This window comes from Dermacentor variabilis, chromosome 7, assembly GCF_050947875.1.
Source record: "Dermacentor variabilis isolate Ectoservices chromosome 7, ASM5094787v1, whole genome shotgun sequence".
NCBI lineage: Eukaryota > Metazoa > Arthropoda > Arachnida > Ixodida > Ixodidae > Dermacentor > Dermacentor variabilis.
In genome coordinates, this window is record NC_134574.1 from 85156439 (window position 1) to 85171014 (window position 14576).

The 14576-nt window shown below is 44.0% G+C and overlaps 1 protein-coding gene across 2 annotated transcripts in view; it reads right to left on the minus strand.

Moving 5' to 3' along the window:
* LOC142587589 (uncharacterized) overlaps positions 1–11288 on the minus strand; it is a 30476-nt gene extending 19188 nt beyond the window's left edge. Inside the window, exon 1 of one of the 2 annotated variants that reach the window (XR_012829583.1) lies at positions 11083–11281. Coding sequence is in view for 1 of the 2 variants with exons in the window: in XM_075698719.1 (XP_075554834.1) it covers positions 11083–11208 (126 nt within the window). In the remaining variant the exon portion in view is untranslated. Of the gene's footprint in view, positions 1–11082 lie in introns of both variants that reach the window. The other variant, XM_075698719.1, reaches the window with a different exon arrangement.
* Between the last annotated feature and the right edge of the window lie 3288 nt (positions 11289–14576).

The window sequence follows — 14576 nt, forward strand, 5'->3', positions numbered from 1 at the left end:
CAATGAGTCGTTGTAAACTGGGAATCACCTGTGCTTCCTACGTATTCTGTTGTAAAAGTAGGTTATCTACATCTTCTCGAGCATTCCGACCGCAACATGTATCGTCAGACTTGAAAGTCGCACGTTGCCTATAGCCTAGGCAACAGTCGGGACGTACACTGGAAGCAATAGGCTAGTACCTTCCATCATCCGCACCAACTTTTGCGCCATCCAGTGACACCGCCGCGTTCAATTCTTATGCGTAAGAGATAAGATTGACGTGAAATATTGCATCTGCTCGTACGGAAGCATGTCAGTAACAAGAAGGTATATGACCACACCAAATAAAGTATGACGTGTCTAAAGCTACTCGGAAGTATGGCGAACAATACAATTCTTCACGTAAACGTACGCTGGAATGGCGGAGACACTAGTAAAATGCTGCCCGGCAACCGCATTACGAAAATTTTCGCACTTCCTACCGAGTGCAGTGGTTAAAAAACGTACAACGCTGTTTACCAGACACGCATACCTTCCTGCCTTCCTGTTTGCGCAGCTAAGAACCTGCACAAACATGGCGTAGGAGTGCGTGTCGTACAGCATTTCGAGGACAATAAATGCGCGCACGCTATTACACCGAATGATGCGTTCAGAAGTGTTTCTGAGTGGTAAATGCATTAAAGGAGAGGAGAATAAAGTAGGCTAGAAAGTAGTAGGTTTTAACAGTTATAAGGCAATGGTTAACATAACTGTATAAGGGATTCGGGAACAATGCCAGCGGCTGCTTCGAACGGCCGTGTTAAGAATGTGCCCCGCTCGAAACTGTGCGTCGGCCTTAGGTCGAAGATGTATTGCATCTTCTAACATCAACGGTAATTGCAAGAGCTTTCTTTATTGTTGGCCATCGGGAACCACTGTTCTCGACTCCAGGTTTCTGCACACTAGTCTGCCTTGGCGGCCGTACTGCGCCAAGGATTTTCGTGGTGCCCTGTTCGCAGTGCCAATATAACGACGTGTGGCCTGTCGTGTCTGCCGAAGGACGAATCCCAACATAAAAGCGTAACGACTCTTTATTGGACTAACGATGGCAGCAGACGGGCAAATCAACGCTACGCTCGTCTCGATAGCGGAAGGTAGAAAGCTCTCCTTCTCAGCCGGGCACCCTGTTTTTGCAGCCACCGTTGGTGACGCATACCTCGGGTGACACGGCGGTAGCGCTATGTTTTATCGGCCACGCAGTCCAGCGTGCAGCTGTGTTACGCTGGGACGGATGATAACAAGGGTGTGGGTGCACTCAAACATGCGCGGAGTGTGTCGCCACAGACGTTCTCGGAGCCAGCCAAGATGAGCCAGTTGTGGATTGTGAACCGTGACAGCAGCCATGCCAAGCAGAAGTTCGTACACCAAGGTTTGCTTTTAATTTAAAAAAATGCAATGCATTGTCATCGATCCTAAAGCCGGAACATTAAAATGAACCCGGTTTGTCGTTCTCCTCACCTAGAACAGATGAGTATTGTGGAGTCACTGGAAGCGTCTGGCATGGTGCAGTCCGTGTTCAGAGAAATTTGGCGTTTTTAGGTAATGGAGAGTTGGCAGATGGACAATCGCGCTTTAGAGTTTACGTTGAAGGAAGCCGTCTCTACACCTTCTACTGCCTTTCTTCGGATATCAATGTGATTTTCATTCCCGGAGGGCCTCCCTTGTTACTTCGTTGCAACAGATTATGGCAGGTAACAAGGCTTTAGAACAGCATGCTGTGCCATCTGTTACCGTTGCGGTCATAAAGCAGAGGCATACATACACACCTATTCTGCAAACCAACATGGTAGTCGACAAGTGAACGATGACCCCATCGCTAACCACCTCATGGATGCTATAAGCTGCTACGTGATTCTGGTGAAGCAGCTGTTGAAGACCACTGGGCTGAAGAAGTGTAAATATCGCCAGCTGCGGATACGGCTATAGCATACTGCATTGGACAACATACAGTGGACAACCGTCGAAAGGACCCTTCGGAAACGTGGACTGAATCGCCGTCATTTTGAGGCCACTTTCATGCGTTTGAGGATTCTGCAATAACTTGGGTATCTAAGAAGCGTCCAGCACCGGCAGATGATTTGAAGCGCTCAGGGAAAGGGCCCAGAATTTTCGCGGCGAAGAAGAAGAAACGCCTTCCTGGAGCCCCGTGAGGGCAGATACTGCTGCAATTCAAGTAGCGTCAGCTGTTGCAACTACTCAACGGGGCGGGACACGCAAAACAAAGGTAACCAGCAGCAAGCACTACGTGTAGATGCTGTGCCTAAGTAGGGGAGTCATAGTGGGCGCGCTTCTCTTATGTAACTGAGAAAGGCGGGCTAGTTGGTGGTCGATACTTGAATGCGTAATGTAACCGCGCAAACGACAACGGACGAAGAAGGAAACACACTGGACAAGCGCGGAACTTAAACTCACATTTACTCCAGGAAAGTCACAAATTTATGCATGTATCATAATCACGCTTGATGGTCATCGGACAACCATCACTCGACATTGACATGCGGGCACGAGTGCATAAATTTCTATGTAAGTAATTTACCTCTTTTTCACTCAGTGACGCTCAAGAGCTGCTTACGCAGCTGACAGATTGCATTCTTGCTCAGTATGCTTCACAGATTTCTCGGCTCAGTTGTGACCCCCCCCCCCCCGCAAATCCTTCTACCCCTACGCGGTGCTTCTGTAGTCTGATGTTTAAACAACATGCCGTCTACATTACGTAGCTGTTGCTACATGAGAGGGCTATCTGGTAGGCTACCCCTATTCTGCATGGGACAAACCTGTCAACGTGCTTGATATTGCATTCATTCCTTTTCTTCCTTCTCTGCACCATGTTGCACATGCTTGCTAGTTTCTTGGGCGCCGCAAAAACCACCGGGACTTCACAGTTTCTAGCTACCTTTCTGAGGCGGTGAGAGATTTAGTGGTGTTACGGGATGGCAACATCCCGTACTAACTTTCTTTAGCGTGTCGAACACTGAATATTCATGGCTTGCGTATTATGTGACGGCAAGGTCAGCCGTCAGAATTTTTGTGCAGCCGAATGTAGTATATGATTGTAATTAGTGCAACAACATTAAATGCAACGACGACAGAGCAGCTGCGTTACCTCCTGTGTGAAGTATGTGTCAGCCGCATGATTGCTTTATCTCCAAGCCTTACGTTATTAGTGAGGAAAAGTTCGCAATGTAGCCTGTTGTTATTGCGCACAATTGGGAAGGGCACTATATATAGCCTTACGTGAATATAGAAAGATATATTTGAATGTTTCTTTGCGTGTGTGCGCCAAGTAGGGTACGTGAACGGGACGACTGCACTGTCTCATTGACCCAATGCTTACGCATTGATCGTGTATTGGTTCTCTTAGATCACTTAAGTGTAGTGCACAAGATCGGTTGTCTACAAGGCAATTTCATAAAAGTGTGGCCGTTTTGAATACCATCACATGGGCTTATCAAGTTCTCGATGTACACGAACATCGAAGAGGCCCACATTTCTACATAGGCTATAAGAGTAAATTTTATGCAAGGATTTAAAAGATTTATGTATCCTGAACTGTTGTTATTAGACTAGGCAGCTACAATGTGCGACCTGTGTTGTTTAGAGATCATTGATTCGTGTTAGTCTATTTGGTACATACTATTTCAGAGTTCGTGGATGACCTAGACTTTTTGTAATATTATTAATCGGCTACTATCACATGAACCTTTTCACAAGCATGTCTGGGACGATAGCATCAATTAAGTCGCAGTTCCTTACCTCTCCTTGCGCACTTGGTTTTGGCACGTAAAACCCCAAATATTATTATTATTATTCCTTGCGCACTGTCAGATAAACAAGGAAGTAGTTCAAATGATTGCAATTGAAGAAGCTTTTATATTGCCTTTGACAAAAATTCAATCTATCAAGAGCTGTGTAACTTGATAAACCAGTTACATGAACTTGAATTCTTGCATCCTGAGAAGTATATTGGAGACATTTGCAAAGTTAAGGCACAAATGCGCGCACTGTAGACTGAAAGATACAGACATGCACAAGTTTGTGCGTGAACAGGCCAGAATTTGGAGCAGCAGCCTTTTAGTCAATCGTTCGCTTTGTGATCAGCGTCGGAATGCTCTGTCCACGCAAGTGTTCGCGGTAGAGTATGGCGGGCCGATTTTTAATGAACAGGCTAGAATAACGAAAGCGTTTGCTGACTCTTATGAGAATATTTTTCATTCCCATAAAGTAAGTTATAGTGAAGCTGGAAGTTAAAAGTTTGTTTCATTGCTCCCACAGCTTCGTCAAGAAGAATGTAATCATGTTCATAGAAACATATCTGTCGCCGAAGTTGAAACAACCATTGTCTCGCTAGCTAAAGTCAAAATTTCTGCATCTGACGGCTTGACTGCACAATTTTTAAATTGTTATTGCTCTATATTGGCTCCCTTTTTACTTTCAGTGTATGAAGGAGCTTACAGAACTGGATGTCTGCACCTCACGCTCTATTAAGGCCACGCAGTTCTTATCCTATAAGGCAATGATGCAACTAAATTGCAGAAGCTTCAGGGATATTGCCCCATTTCACTTTGCGATGCGGATCATGAAATTTATGCCCAGGTATTAGCTAGTGACCTTCAAGACGCAATTTGATCATTGGTGAGAGACCATGGAAATTTTACATTAGAAGAAGATCAAACGGGAGAAATATCAACATACCGCGGTCGGTGCAACAGTATGTAGCAGAACGTGTAGGCCAAGCAGCTAATGGTTCATATTGGTTAGGCATAAACATTTGATAAAGTTCTCTTCGTTTTATTTCAAACACTATGTCACATAAACTTTCGGTCATATCTATTTAAAGGCACTGCCGTTTCTTATGCTCATGACCCAACTAGGCTAAGATTTAGTGGTTGTCTATGGGGATCTATCTACTTCAGGCGATTAGTAAGGCAACGAGGTTCCTTATCCCCTTCATTAGTGGCTGTGAAGATAGAACATTTTCAGCACAAATTCTGAATGGTCATTTACTTCACGCGTTCACATTGTCATCCAATGAGGTTCATGTATATAATTTGTCTATGCAGGTGATATAGCCTTTTCTATGCTGGCAAGAAAAGCACAGATGCTGCCCTTTCCATAACGCAGAAGTTTACCTCACCTTCCGTTAGAGCAACTGGCATTGAGAAGAGTTAGGGTTTTGGTTCCCGCTATGGTGTACGATGCCAACTCAATTTGCATGTATTCAGTGGAGGCAGGACTTTAAATACTTAGGTGTACCTTTTATTATAAATACCACAATTGTAATTGTATCTGTTCAGCAGAAGTTGCAGAAGTACAACGGAAGGTAAACAGCAGGTAGGGCTGGCAGTTATCCCTACTTAGCCGAGCTGAAAATTGAAATCTGTCGACAGCAACTCGACTTATGTATGTCTTGCAGGTATTAGGCTGCTCGCGGCTTAGGTTGCAAGCTTTCCATTGTGTGCTGCTACCAATATATGGAACCCATGTATTGAGGTCATGTGGCATGGTAAACTTTGTCTTCTTCTTGCGAGTGGTCGTCTTGGCCGTGTTCACCTTTTTATTCGGCAACTTGTCTTCCGTTTATTCTTCTTTCGTGATGAACTCTGTTCATTTGTAAGAGATATGTTAGAACTTCGTTTAATGAAATACCTTGCTGAAATTGTTGCGTCGTTATCTGTCAGACTGACCAACAGACCTTGGGGCTTCTCGAAAGAGGTTTTTGAGGAATTTACCTTCTAAGGGTTATGTTTAGTATGTGCTATATCTTTCGCTGCCTCCCAAAACGAAATTTCTGCGATATTTATAGACATATCGCTTGCTGCTCGTTTATATTGTATGCCTTGAATGAATGAATGAATTGAATTTATTGATAGTAAAGACAGAGAGGTCGACCTGAGCTAGTGCGCTCTAGTCTGCTACTCTGCACTGGGGAAGAGGGAAGGGGAGTGAAAGTATTGGAATGGATGATGATGATAAGAGAAGTGGTGAGTGCTTATGTACATGAGACAGTTGCCTCGCTAGAGCCGCTCGTCGAGCTTGGTGTCCTGCAGAAACTCCAACAATACTTTTGTTGCACGCATTGAAATTGCAGTGTCAGGCCATGGGCCGAGGATAGCTTCCTCCGACAGTAGTTGCCTGCCAACGCTGGCTAAGAAACTGTCTAACGTCCTTCGCTCCAGCATATATGCTGGGCAGTCGCACAGTACGTGTTGCAGTGTTTCGGACATCTGGCAATGTACACAATCAGGGCTGTTCGATTGGCCGATGAGGTGTGCGTAGCGACGGGTAAAAGCAACGCCGAGCCGAATCCTGTGTAGCAATGATGTTTTGCTCCGTGTAAGCTTCGGGGGCAAACAGAATTTACCGTCTGGGTCAATCATATGTAGACGTCTGTGAATGTTATCAGAGTGGGCTCTGTAAGCCTTTGTAAGGTCCTGCATGAGTGCCTTGATCATGGAGTTGGTGTCAGGTCGCGAGTAGGCAATCCGTACTTCATCAGAGGAAGAGGAGGCCGATCTTGCCTCACTGTCAGCGAGTTCATTACCAAAAACACCACAATGGCTAGGCACCCATTGAAAGGTGATCACGTGGCCTTAATTCCAACGCTATTGCCACGATCTACTTAAGCGTGTTGGTGGAATGTTCACTCCTTCAGGGATCAACATCCTTTCGTAAAGTTACATTTGGTAACCCTTTCTTTAAAGCCTGGTTGACGAAAACAGGCCGTAGGTGGAACGAAAGAGGAACTCACGGATGCTCGTCGGGTTATAGAACCCATCGACTACTACAACACAATAACGTGGGATCGTTCCACATCTGCGGCTGCTTTTTCATCTACTTTCATGTAGATGATAGACTTTCATGCCCAGGGGATCATCGCATCCTCGAAGCTTAAAGACGAGAATACGCCCTTTGCAGCATCGAGTTCACAACGCACTCTGCCGCGTGGCCCGGCCACAATCACTGCAACGGAAGCCTGGATTCTAGAAATCATAGTTACAAGTATGAGCATATAAACACAACAAAATGACATCATACGTTCTGCGGAACTGTTAGAGCAGTTAACAATACACATCTATAAGAACAAATCCAAAATTTTAGATTTGTTTAGTGATAGCACATCAACATTTTGTTGGTTGAAATAGTTGAGCAGGGAAGGTAGTCTATGTTTAAGGCAGCCATAATTATTACGTGAGGAAGGGATCTGCCATGGTGCCTGGCAACGGTATGAATATGTACTATTTCCTTGTCAAGTTGCGAGGGTTAGGAATTAATGTAGTTTTCCCAGCATAGTATTTGCATAGCTTACTAATGTTTCGAGGTTATATATGGACACAAACTCTGATTATTCTGCTTTGTTGGAAAAGCTCTTGCGTGCGTTCGAAAAAAGAAACGTTCGCTATCGCCCGCATTGCTTTCTTTTGAAGTAGCTCCAGCATTTGAATATTCTGCGCTGTATTGTTACCCCATATGTGCACAGTAACTGAGGTGTGAATGAAAAATAGCATAATAAATGAGACGGTTGACTTTAAAAGGGAATGTACTTCGATTCTGATTTAACACACCCACAACTTTTCGTACCATTGAGCAAATATGACTAACTTGTTCATTCCAGGACATTTTCGCTGTGAATATTACGCCTACGGTTTTATGGATGACGTAATGTTAATTTTACACGGACCTAGAATAATATTATCTGGCAATGTAGTAGCACTTCCCGGAGCATTAAAATAACGCATTTTGTTTTGGTTTCATTGAGGATGAGGCCGTTTGCCTTAGACCATGGACGAAGTTTATAAGAAATGGAACTTGCCATAGGCGTTATGTCTAATAAATTTTTCCTTGTTCGTAATTCGTAAGTACAAGTAATTTCCTCTATGTTTTCCTTTCTGCATTTGCTTGTTGGCATCTCATGATATATCGAACTATCTAGCTTCTTAAGCCGACCAAGCGACCAGAAGTTTATCTAGCTCGGGCCACTAGGCATGTCCACGTGCTTACGTTGCCGAGGTGGTCGTTCTATTGTTGTCATTTGAGCATCGTCCTCCGAATCGCGTCATACCGTCGTGTTCATGCCACCTTCTCTGTACAGTCGTCTTCACACGGTCGTCATGTATTCCTCGTTATAGCGGCTTCATCCTTTCATTCACATCACTCGGATTTTTTTTCGTCGAGCCATCGTATACATGCTTTCAACATCCAATCGGAAATATCCCGCTGTTGTCATGCCATCATCAGCTTTGCGTTGTCACCCTACAGTCGTCATCAAGCTTTCGTTCTCATGCGGTGATTGTGATGCATTCAAGGTCGTTCCAAATCATCATTTGAGCTTCATTGTCCAAGTCTCGCCATACTGTCGTCTTCAAGCGATCGTCGTCACCTAATTTTCATGTCATAGCGATTATAAACTCGTCGTCCTCGCAATTTCCTGATCTTTTCGTTCTCATATCACCTTTGCCAGCCCATTGACGCTCGTCCTTTGAGACTCAATTGTCGCCGCGGTGCTTCTTCATACAGAGACCTGCACTTCTACGTCGTCACTCTATCTTCGACACTTCATTGTAATTTTTGAATCATCATCTCATTGTCGTTGTGCTATCCTCGTCATATCTCCTTCGTTGTTCCATCGGTGTGCGCCGTACTTCGTCATTCTATCGTCCCCACTGCTCCGTCGTCATACCGTTGTCTTGCCGGGGTGGTCATGGCTAGAGAAAACCATACCAAAGTGCGTCCCTCCCGAAGACAGCCTCTGTCGCATAAACAAAAGCAATGAAAACCAGAGTGACCACAATAAATTCTAAATAATAAAGGTCTGGGGAGCAGCGCGTTGAAAATCATGACATTCATTTCATGACATGTCACGTACGTCATGACTTCAATGACAACACATTGAAGCGCATGTCATGTCTTAACATTAAATGCATCACATGGCTGTCAAGACATGGCATGATAATGTCATGGTAATTTCGTTAGGTCGATATACATAGGCACGTAAATGACACGAAACGCATCTCGTGGCATGAATGCCATGAATTGCATGACATGACATTATTGACATGACATGCATGATGATGTCATCTGAGGTCATCTGCTGCCATGTCATGCATGCATGCATCGCCGCATATCTCCTAAATACACATACAGTTAACAACATGACCACGACGCCATTACCTGAAGTAAATTATGTCATCCATCACAATCGTTTCATGGCATGCATGTCGCGGCATTTTCTCCATGTCCTGGATAGCCTCATGTATAGCTTCTTAGAAATGGGAAGGGATAGCCTTGATAATCATGTCATTACGTGAATGGCACATCGTGTATGTCGTATATGAGATGACTAAAATGCATTTCATGACATTACATCTGTTTCTTTCACTATATATACGCTTGATGTGTGTGTCACAACACACATCTGTGACATTCCCGGAACAAATAGCGTCGAAATACCACAGCGTTGTATCAAATTGCACTATCGCAGCATCATCCATGCTCAGAAAAGGCAAGCAGCGGCATCATGTCCCTCTTTTCGATAGCAAAAAAGGGCACTAACTACAGGTTGTAATATATTATCGTCGTGACATGACTCGTGTGTGCCCTCAAAGCAATACCACGTGCTAACGCCAGCGAGTACTTAGTTTCTGCCCTTCTTACCCACCTCGTTTTTCCCCACTGCAAGTTTACATCAATTCAATTGTTCGTGAAGTTTATGCAGCTGTGGTTAACGTCGTCTTCTTCTTGCTGCTGTCGCCACGAAGCTGCACTCGCGTAAATTCTAGTGCACCGTACTCCTGTCGTACAAACAAATACTCAATTTACGCAAGCGCTATAGTCAGCCTGGTAAACTTTTGCGCACCCCAAACAATGCTGCCTTGCCAACTGCCCGCAATATGGATCCAATGACGTCATTTCCCACAGTGCTTGGTATCTGCACCTTTTTTGGGACGTTTAATATTATTTCATATATTTATTTGATGCACAAAATGGCAGCACAATAACTGTTATCGCTTATGCAGCCATTCTGTTCTGCCCCAGCTTCTCCTGCCCAATTGTATGCATTTACACTTTTCAGTGTTCTGCAATTGTGCGTTTCGCTAGCAGCGTGTGTTTCTTGACTACTCGAGGATCAGAAGAAAGGCAGCATGGCGTAGCGTACTTCGCAGCTCTGGTGTCCGCCTACACGTGGAGGGACAATAGGGCCTTCCAGACCTTCCTGACGTAGATGCTGGGTGATACTACTTTGTTGAGGAAACCTTAACTGAAAGAAAAATTACGTTTGAACTACGGCTGGATTGCGGCACCATATTTTGGGCGTGTGTGCCAAAAGCCCGATGCACTAAACATCAGGCCACAATCGCACGTACATTGTCATTGTGCCAGCGTCAGGTGTCTCCAGAAGATAGCCTGTCTTGCTCAAAGTGGAAGCAAAGGAGGCTTGAGAATGACCACTGCGGATTCTGAATGATAATGGTATGTTCAGTAGTAGGGTATACGTAAATTGCTCGAATTCCCTTATGATGTCGGCAATCACAATGAAATGTGTTTCGCCCCAATGTTTCCATCAAAACATTAAGGGGCATAATGTTCGGTGGCTATTCAACATTGGTTACACTACTCACAATCTCAATCTGAAACACTTTATTAAATCGCGCCTTTTGCCTGAAAATTCTGCGACAATAATGTTTGTAGAAAGTATAAGAGAATTACGCTCATTTCACAATTCGTTACGTTGATTAGTTTTCAGTTGCATTAAGGAGGAAGAACTTCTCAATGACATTCTTCGTTATTTCATTTCACAAGCAATAGACCAATCGTGCAAAGTAGAATACAATTTAAGCGCATTATAATATTGCTGACAATTTCAGTTCTGATTAACTCTTATTTTGTTTAGTTGGGCAGGTTGAGATGTGCAGGAAACTGGTTACCACAAAACATAAAACATTACTTTTTCCTTTCTAAAAGTTTTGTTTACGTAATATAAAGTAACAACAATAAACCATTGTGCTGCTCAACAATTTAACTACTAGATATTTATGTCGTAACTAGTGAAGAGCAAAATTTCGTTACCTTTTTGATTTCGAGAAAACTGGATGTATTTGGCATTGCATGAAGATGTTTGAGATTTGCGTCTTCTAATCCACGTGAAAGTGAAATGGCTACAAATAAGAGATGTACCGTCAGCACAGCTTTCATTGCGATGCAGTTTCCCGCTGGCTAAACAAGTGATGCTTCTTAAAAGTCTTGAGAATATTATGTAGACCACGTGCACAGCAGTCCAGATTATGACTAGAGAATGGGATATGGCCCCTTCTTTACAAAGAATACCATATTGTTTCCTATTACGAATGCACTGATTTCCGAAGCCCTGCGCAACAATAGCAGCCAGGGTTGATGTCTGATGCAAGAGTAAGATTGTGTGCCCAATGCGCACAAAGGTATGAACACGGAGATTTTGTAACTGCGGGGCATAAGATATCGGGAAGGTTACAAAGCGGTACCCCAGTCACTCATCTGTTTTTTAAATAGTCAATGCTATATTCAGTGTATAACCTGCAAGCATTCAAGTAGCGTCGCCAGAACGTCTACACTAGGACACACCAGCGCCTGACGACGGCGAGAAGCCACGAGATCAGTGATAGCGTGGATAACTAAAAATCGTACTCTAGTGAAAAAATGTATGCTATGCTCTTAACTTTCAAAAAACAATTGTCCTGCGGTGGGTATGTGATACCCACTATCGTGGCATAGTAACAATGGCGTGGCCACAGTGGCCGCGTTTCCATGGGGAAAAAAAACGCAAGTGTATTGTAATTTGTGTGCACGTTCAGAAAGCCCCATGACGTCAAAATTATTCCAACGTCCCCATGACGACGTATTGTGTAATAAAACTGTTGTCAGGACACGCTAAAGTCAATAACCGATTCTGGAGTATCCTGCACATGCAGTTCACAAAACAAATTGTCACGGAAAGCATAGAAAACATCACTGCGCAAGTCAGCGATAGCTTTACGGTATAAGCAGCTGCACATCAACCATCCACTTGCGAATCATAAAAGCTATTGCACAGTTCGGCTGATGCATGATGTGGCAATCTCGCGGCCAACCACATTGGCGAACGATATCACGGCACAATATACGGTACTGTAAACATTTAAGTAGACATGCCATTTGTGTCACCTGGGTACATCTATTCTGGCGGATTTATTAAGAATAGGCACGTAATCAGTGGGCCATACCTTGTCATCCAAATTATCTACTAGACCAGGTAACAGCCACCATATGCTTACTGGCACAATGTTGTAGAAAATTGGGCCAGTTTATGTGGAACTGTTTTTGTTTAGAAATATACAGCCATCGAAAATGGCCGAAGTTGCTACATAAAAAAGAAATAGAAAGAGCACGTGTATGACGCAAACATGCTTAGCCTTCTGCGACCGAAGTCGTCCATAGAGTCAGGGAGTAGCGAGCACAATGTTAGTAGTCGTGCACAATGTTATCTCAGCAAAACAGCAGCCAACACAAAGGAAGTAGCCTAGGCCCACGGATAGGGTAACTGACTATGTGCCGGTGTTTTATGTGCGATATTGTAAAACTATATTGCAAATCAATTGGTCACTGCAACGTGACGAGCAAGAACCTCTCCCCGCTAGGAAAGAAAGAACTTCACAGCATTGCGCATGCATGGCGTTATCTTAAACGGCGATATAAAACAGTCTCATCAGCTTTCTCGTAGTGGCATAAGTGCTTCCTCCAAGAATCTTAATCTACAAAATCAGGAAGCTCATGTACAGAAGGAACAATGCTCAGGAAAGTGCGCAATGCCGTTGTGTTTATATCGAGAACTGTCACTAAGGCAGTGTCCTGTTTATCCTGTAACAAAATAATTAGTTCATAAGAAAGATAGTGTTCAGGTTTATATTACATCTCCGTTAAGAGGGAGAAGGGGCATAGTGGGCACCATGAAGCAACTGAGCACGAACGACACCATGACGCGCACACTACCTACTCTTTATTATCAGGCTGATCATGCACAACAGAATGGACTTCCACGCAAGCGCAAATACCAAAAAATGTTGCCCTAGAAAGACTGTCACGAAAGCTGCCCTTCTAAAGACCGCATGTCATAGTAAAGTAAAGCGATAGCTGTATCCCTAACACTAGCTGGCGCTTTCTGTTTGATATAAAAATCTTAGACTGAATATTTATTAGTTCCCCCTTCTCTGTGCCTTTCCTTTTCCTGCATGCCGTGCCCCATCTTTCCGTCAACAACATATATAGTGTTCGATAGTGCGTTTCTCTTCGTTATTGTTCTGTACATATTTGTATAGCATTTTTTACGAAAGATTAGTTCGCTCCGCAGCATTCGTATCCGATTCAAACCCGGTTTTGGAGCGTATATGCCAGTTTCGTGACGCTATACCGAAAAATAGCACTATGATTAAATCAGCCCATAAAAAAACATCGATTCGGTTTCGATGGTTATCCTACATGACTACTGCGCGAATTCAATTAAAGGGATTCGGTGCCTGCAGAACTACCAAACCAGCATAATTACCCATAACACGGCGGCACCGTTCGAGAAGCGAGTTTCCGTCAAATGACGGCTACGCGCCCCTTAGACTGCAGGTCGCACTCATAACTGTGTGAGGGTAGGCTCGAGCGCGGGCCAGCTGAGCTTATGTTATTCCCGGGACGCGTTGTTGAAATAAAGGCGACTTCCAGTTCTTGTTTCTGTTTTTACGCTTCCCCATGACAAAATAAATTTCACTTCGTTTGAGAGGCACATTGTGCACATTCTGTTGTAGCCGTATGCGCAGTTTTAGATACGTTCATACAAATTGCCACTGCATACTTGCCGCTGAAGCTTCTGTACCCATGCATGCTGTTACGTGTGAAAAGATCACTTCACACACGAGAGAATGAGAGACGGTAAACATAAAGCAAGAGCAGCTTGAGGTGAAGCGACGTACGCTGCAATAAATACGTGTTTTGTGTCCTTTTGTGAGGTGTCTATTAGTTTCGCGCAAGCGGTAATATGACCGAACGCATGGAAGTGTCTGCAGCAATGAATCTCTCCAAGCGAGAACTGGGGGAGAGAGCGACTTCGAGAAACTTAAGACGTACAATCGTATCAAATCGAAATATGTAGAGAAGCTGTTTAAACAGTCCTCGACTGCAATTTGCGTGCCTTTTTCGGATGTACATGCCGCACTGACTGGTGTGAGTGCAGGGAACACTGAGTGCCAAGTGAAAGCCTATAGTAATGAAGAGCCCTGTGCGAGGTGGTGCAAGCATTGGTCAAAAAAGTTTGCGAAAAGACAAACATCAAAACTGAGGTGCCTCGATGCTTTAGATGCCGCCAAAACTCTAACGTGGAGCAAGTATTTGATCTATGCTTCAGTGTGAACATCTGCGCATTCTATAGGAAAACAGAAAGTAGGCGAAAAGAGCGCGCCATTCTTTCGAAGAACCGTTAGTACTGCTGCCTCAAATTACTGACGCTTTATAAAAGTGGATTCGGAACTCAAAACTGCACGGGCTGCACTCAATCACCAAATTCA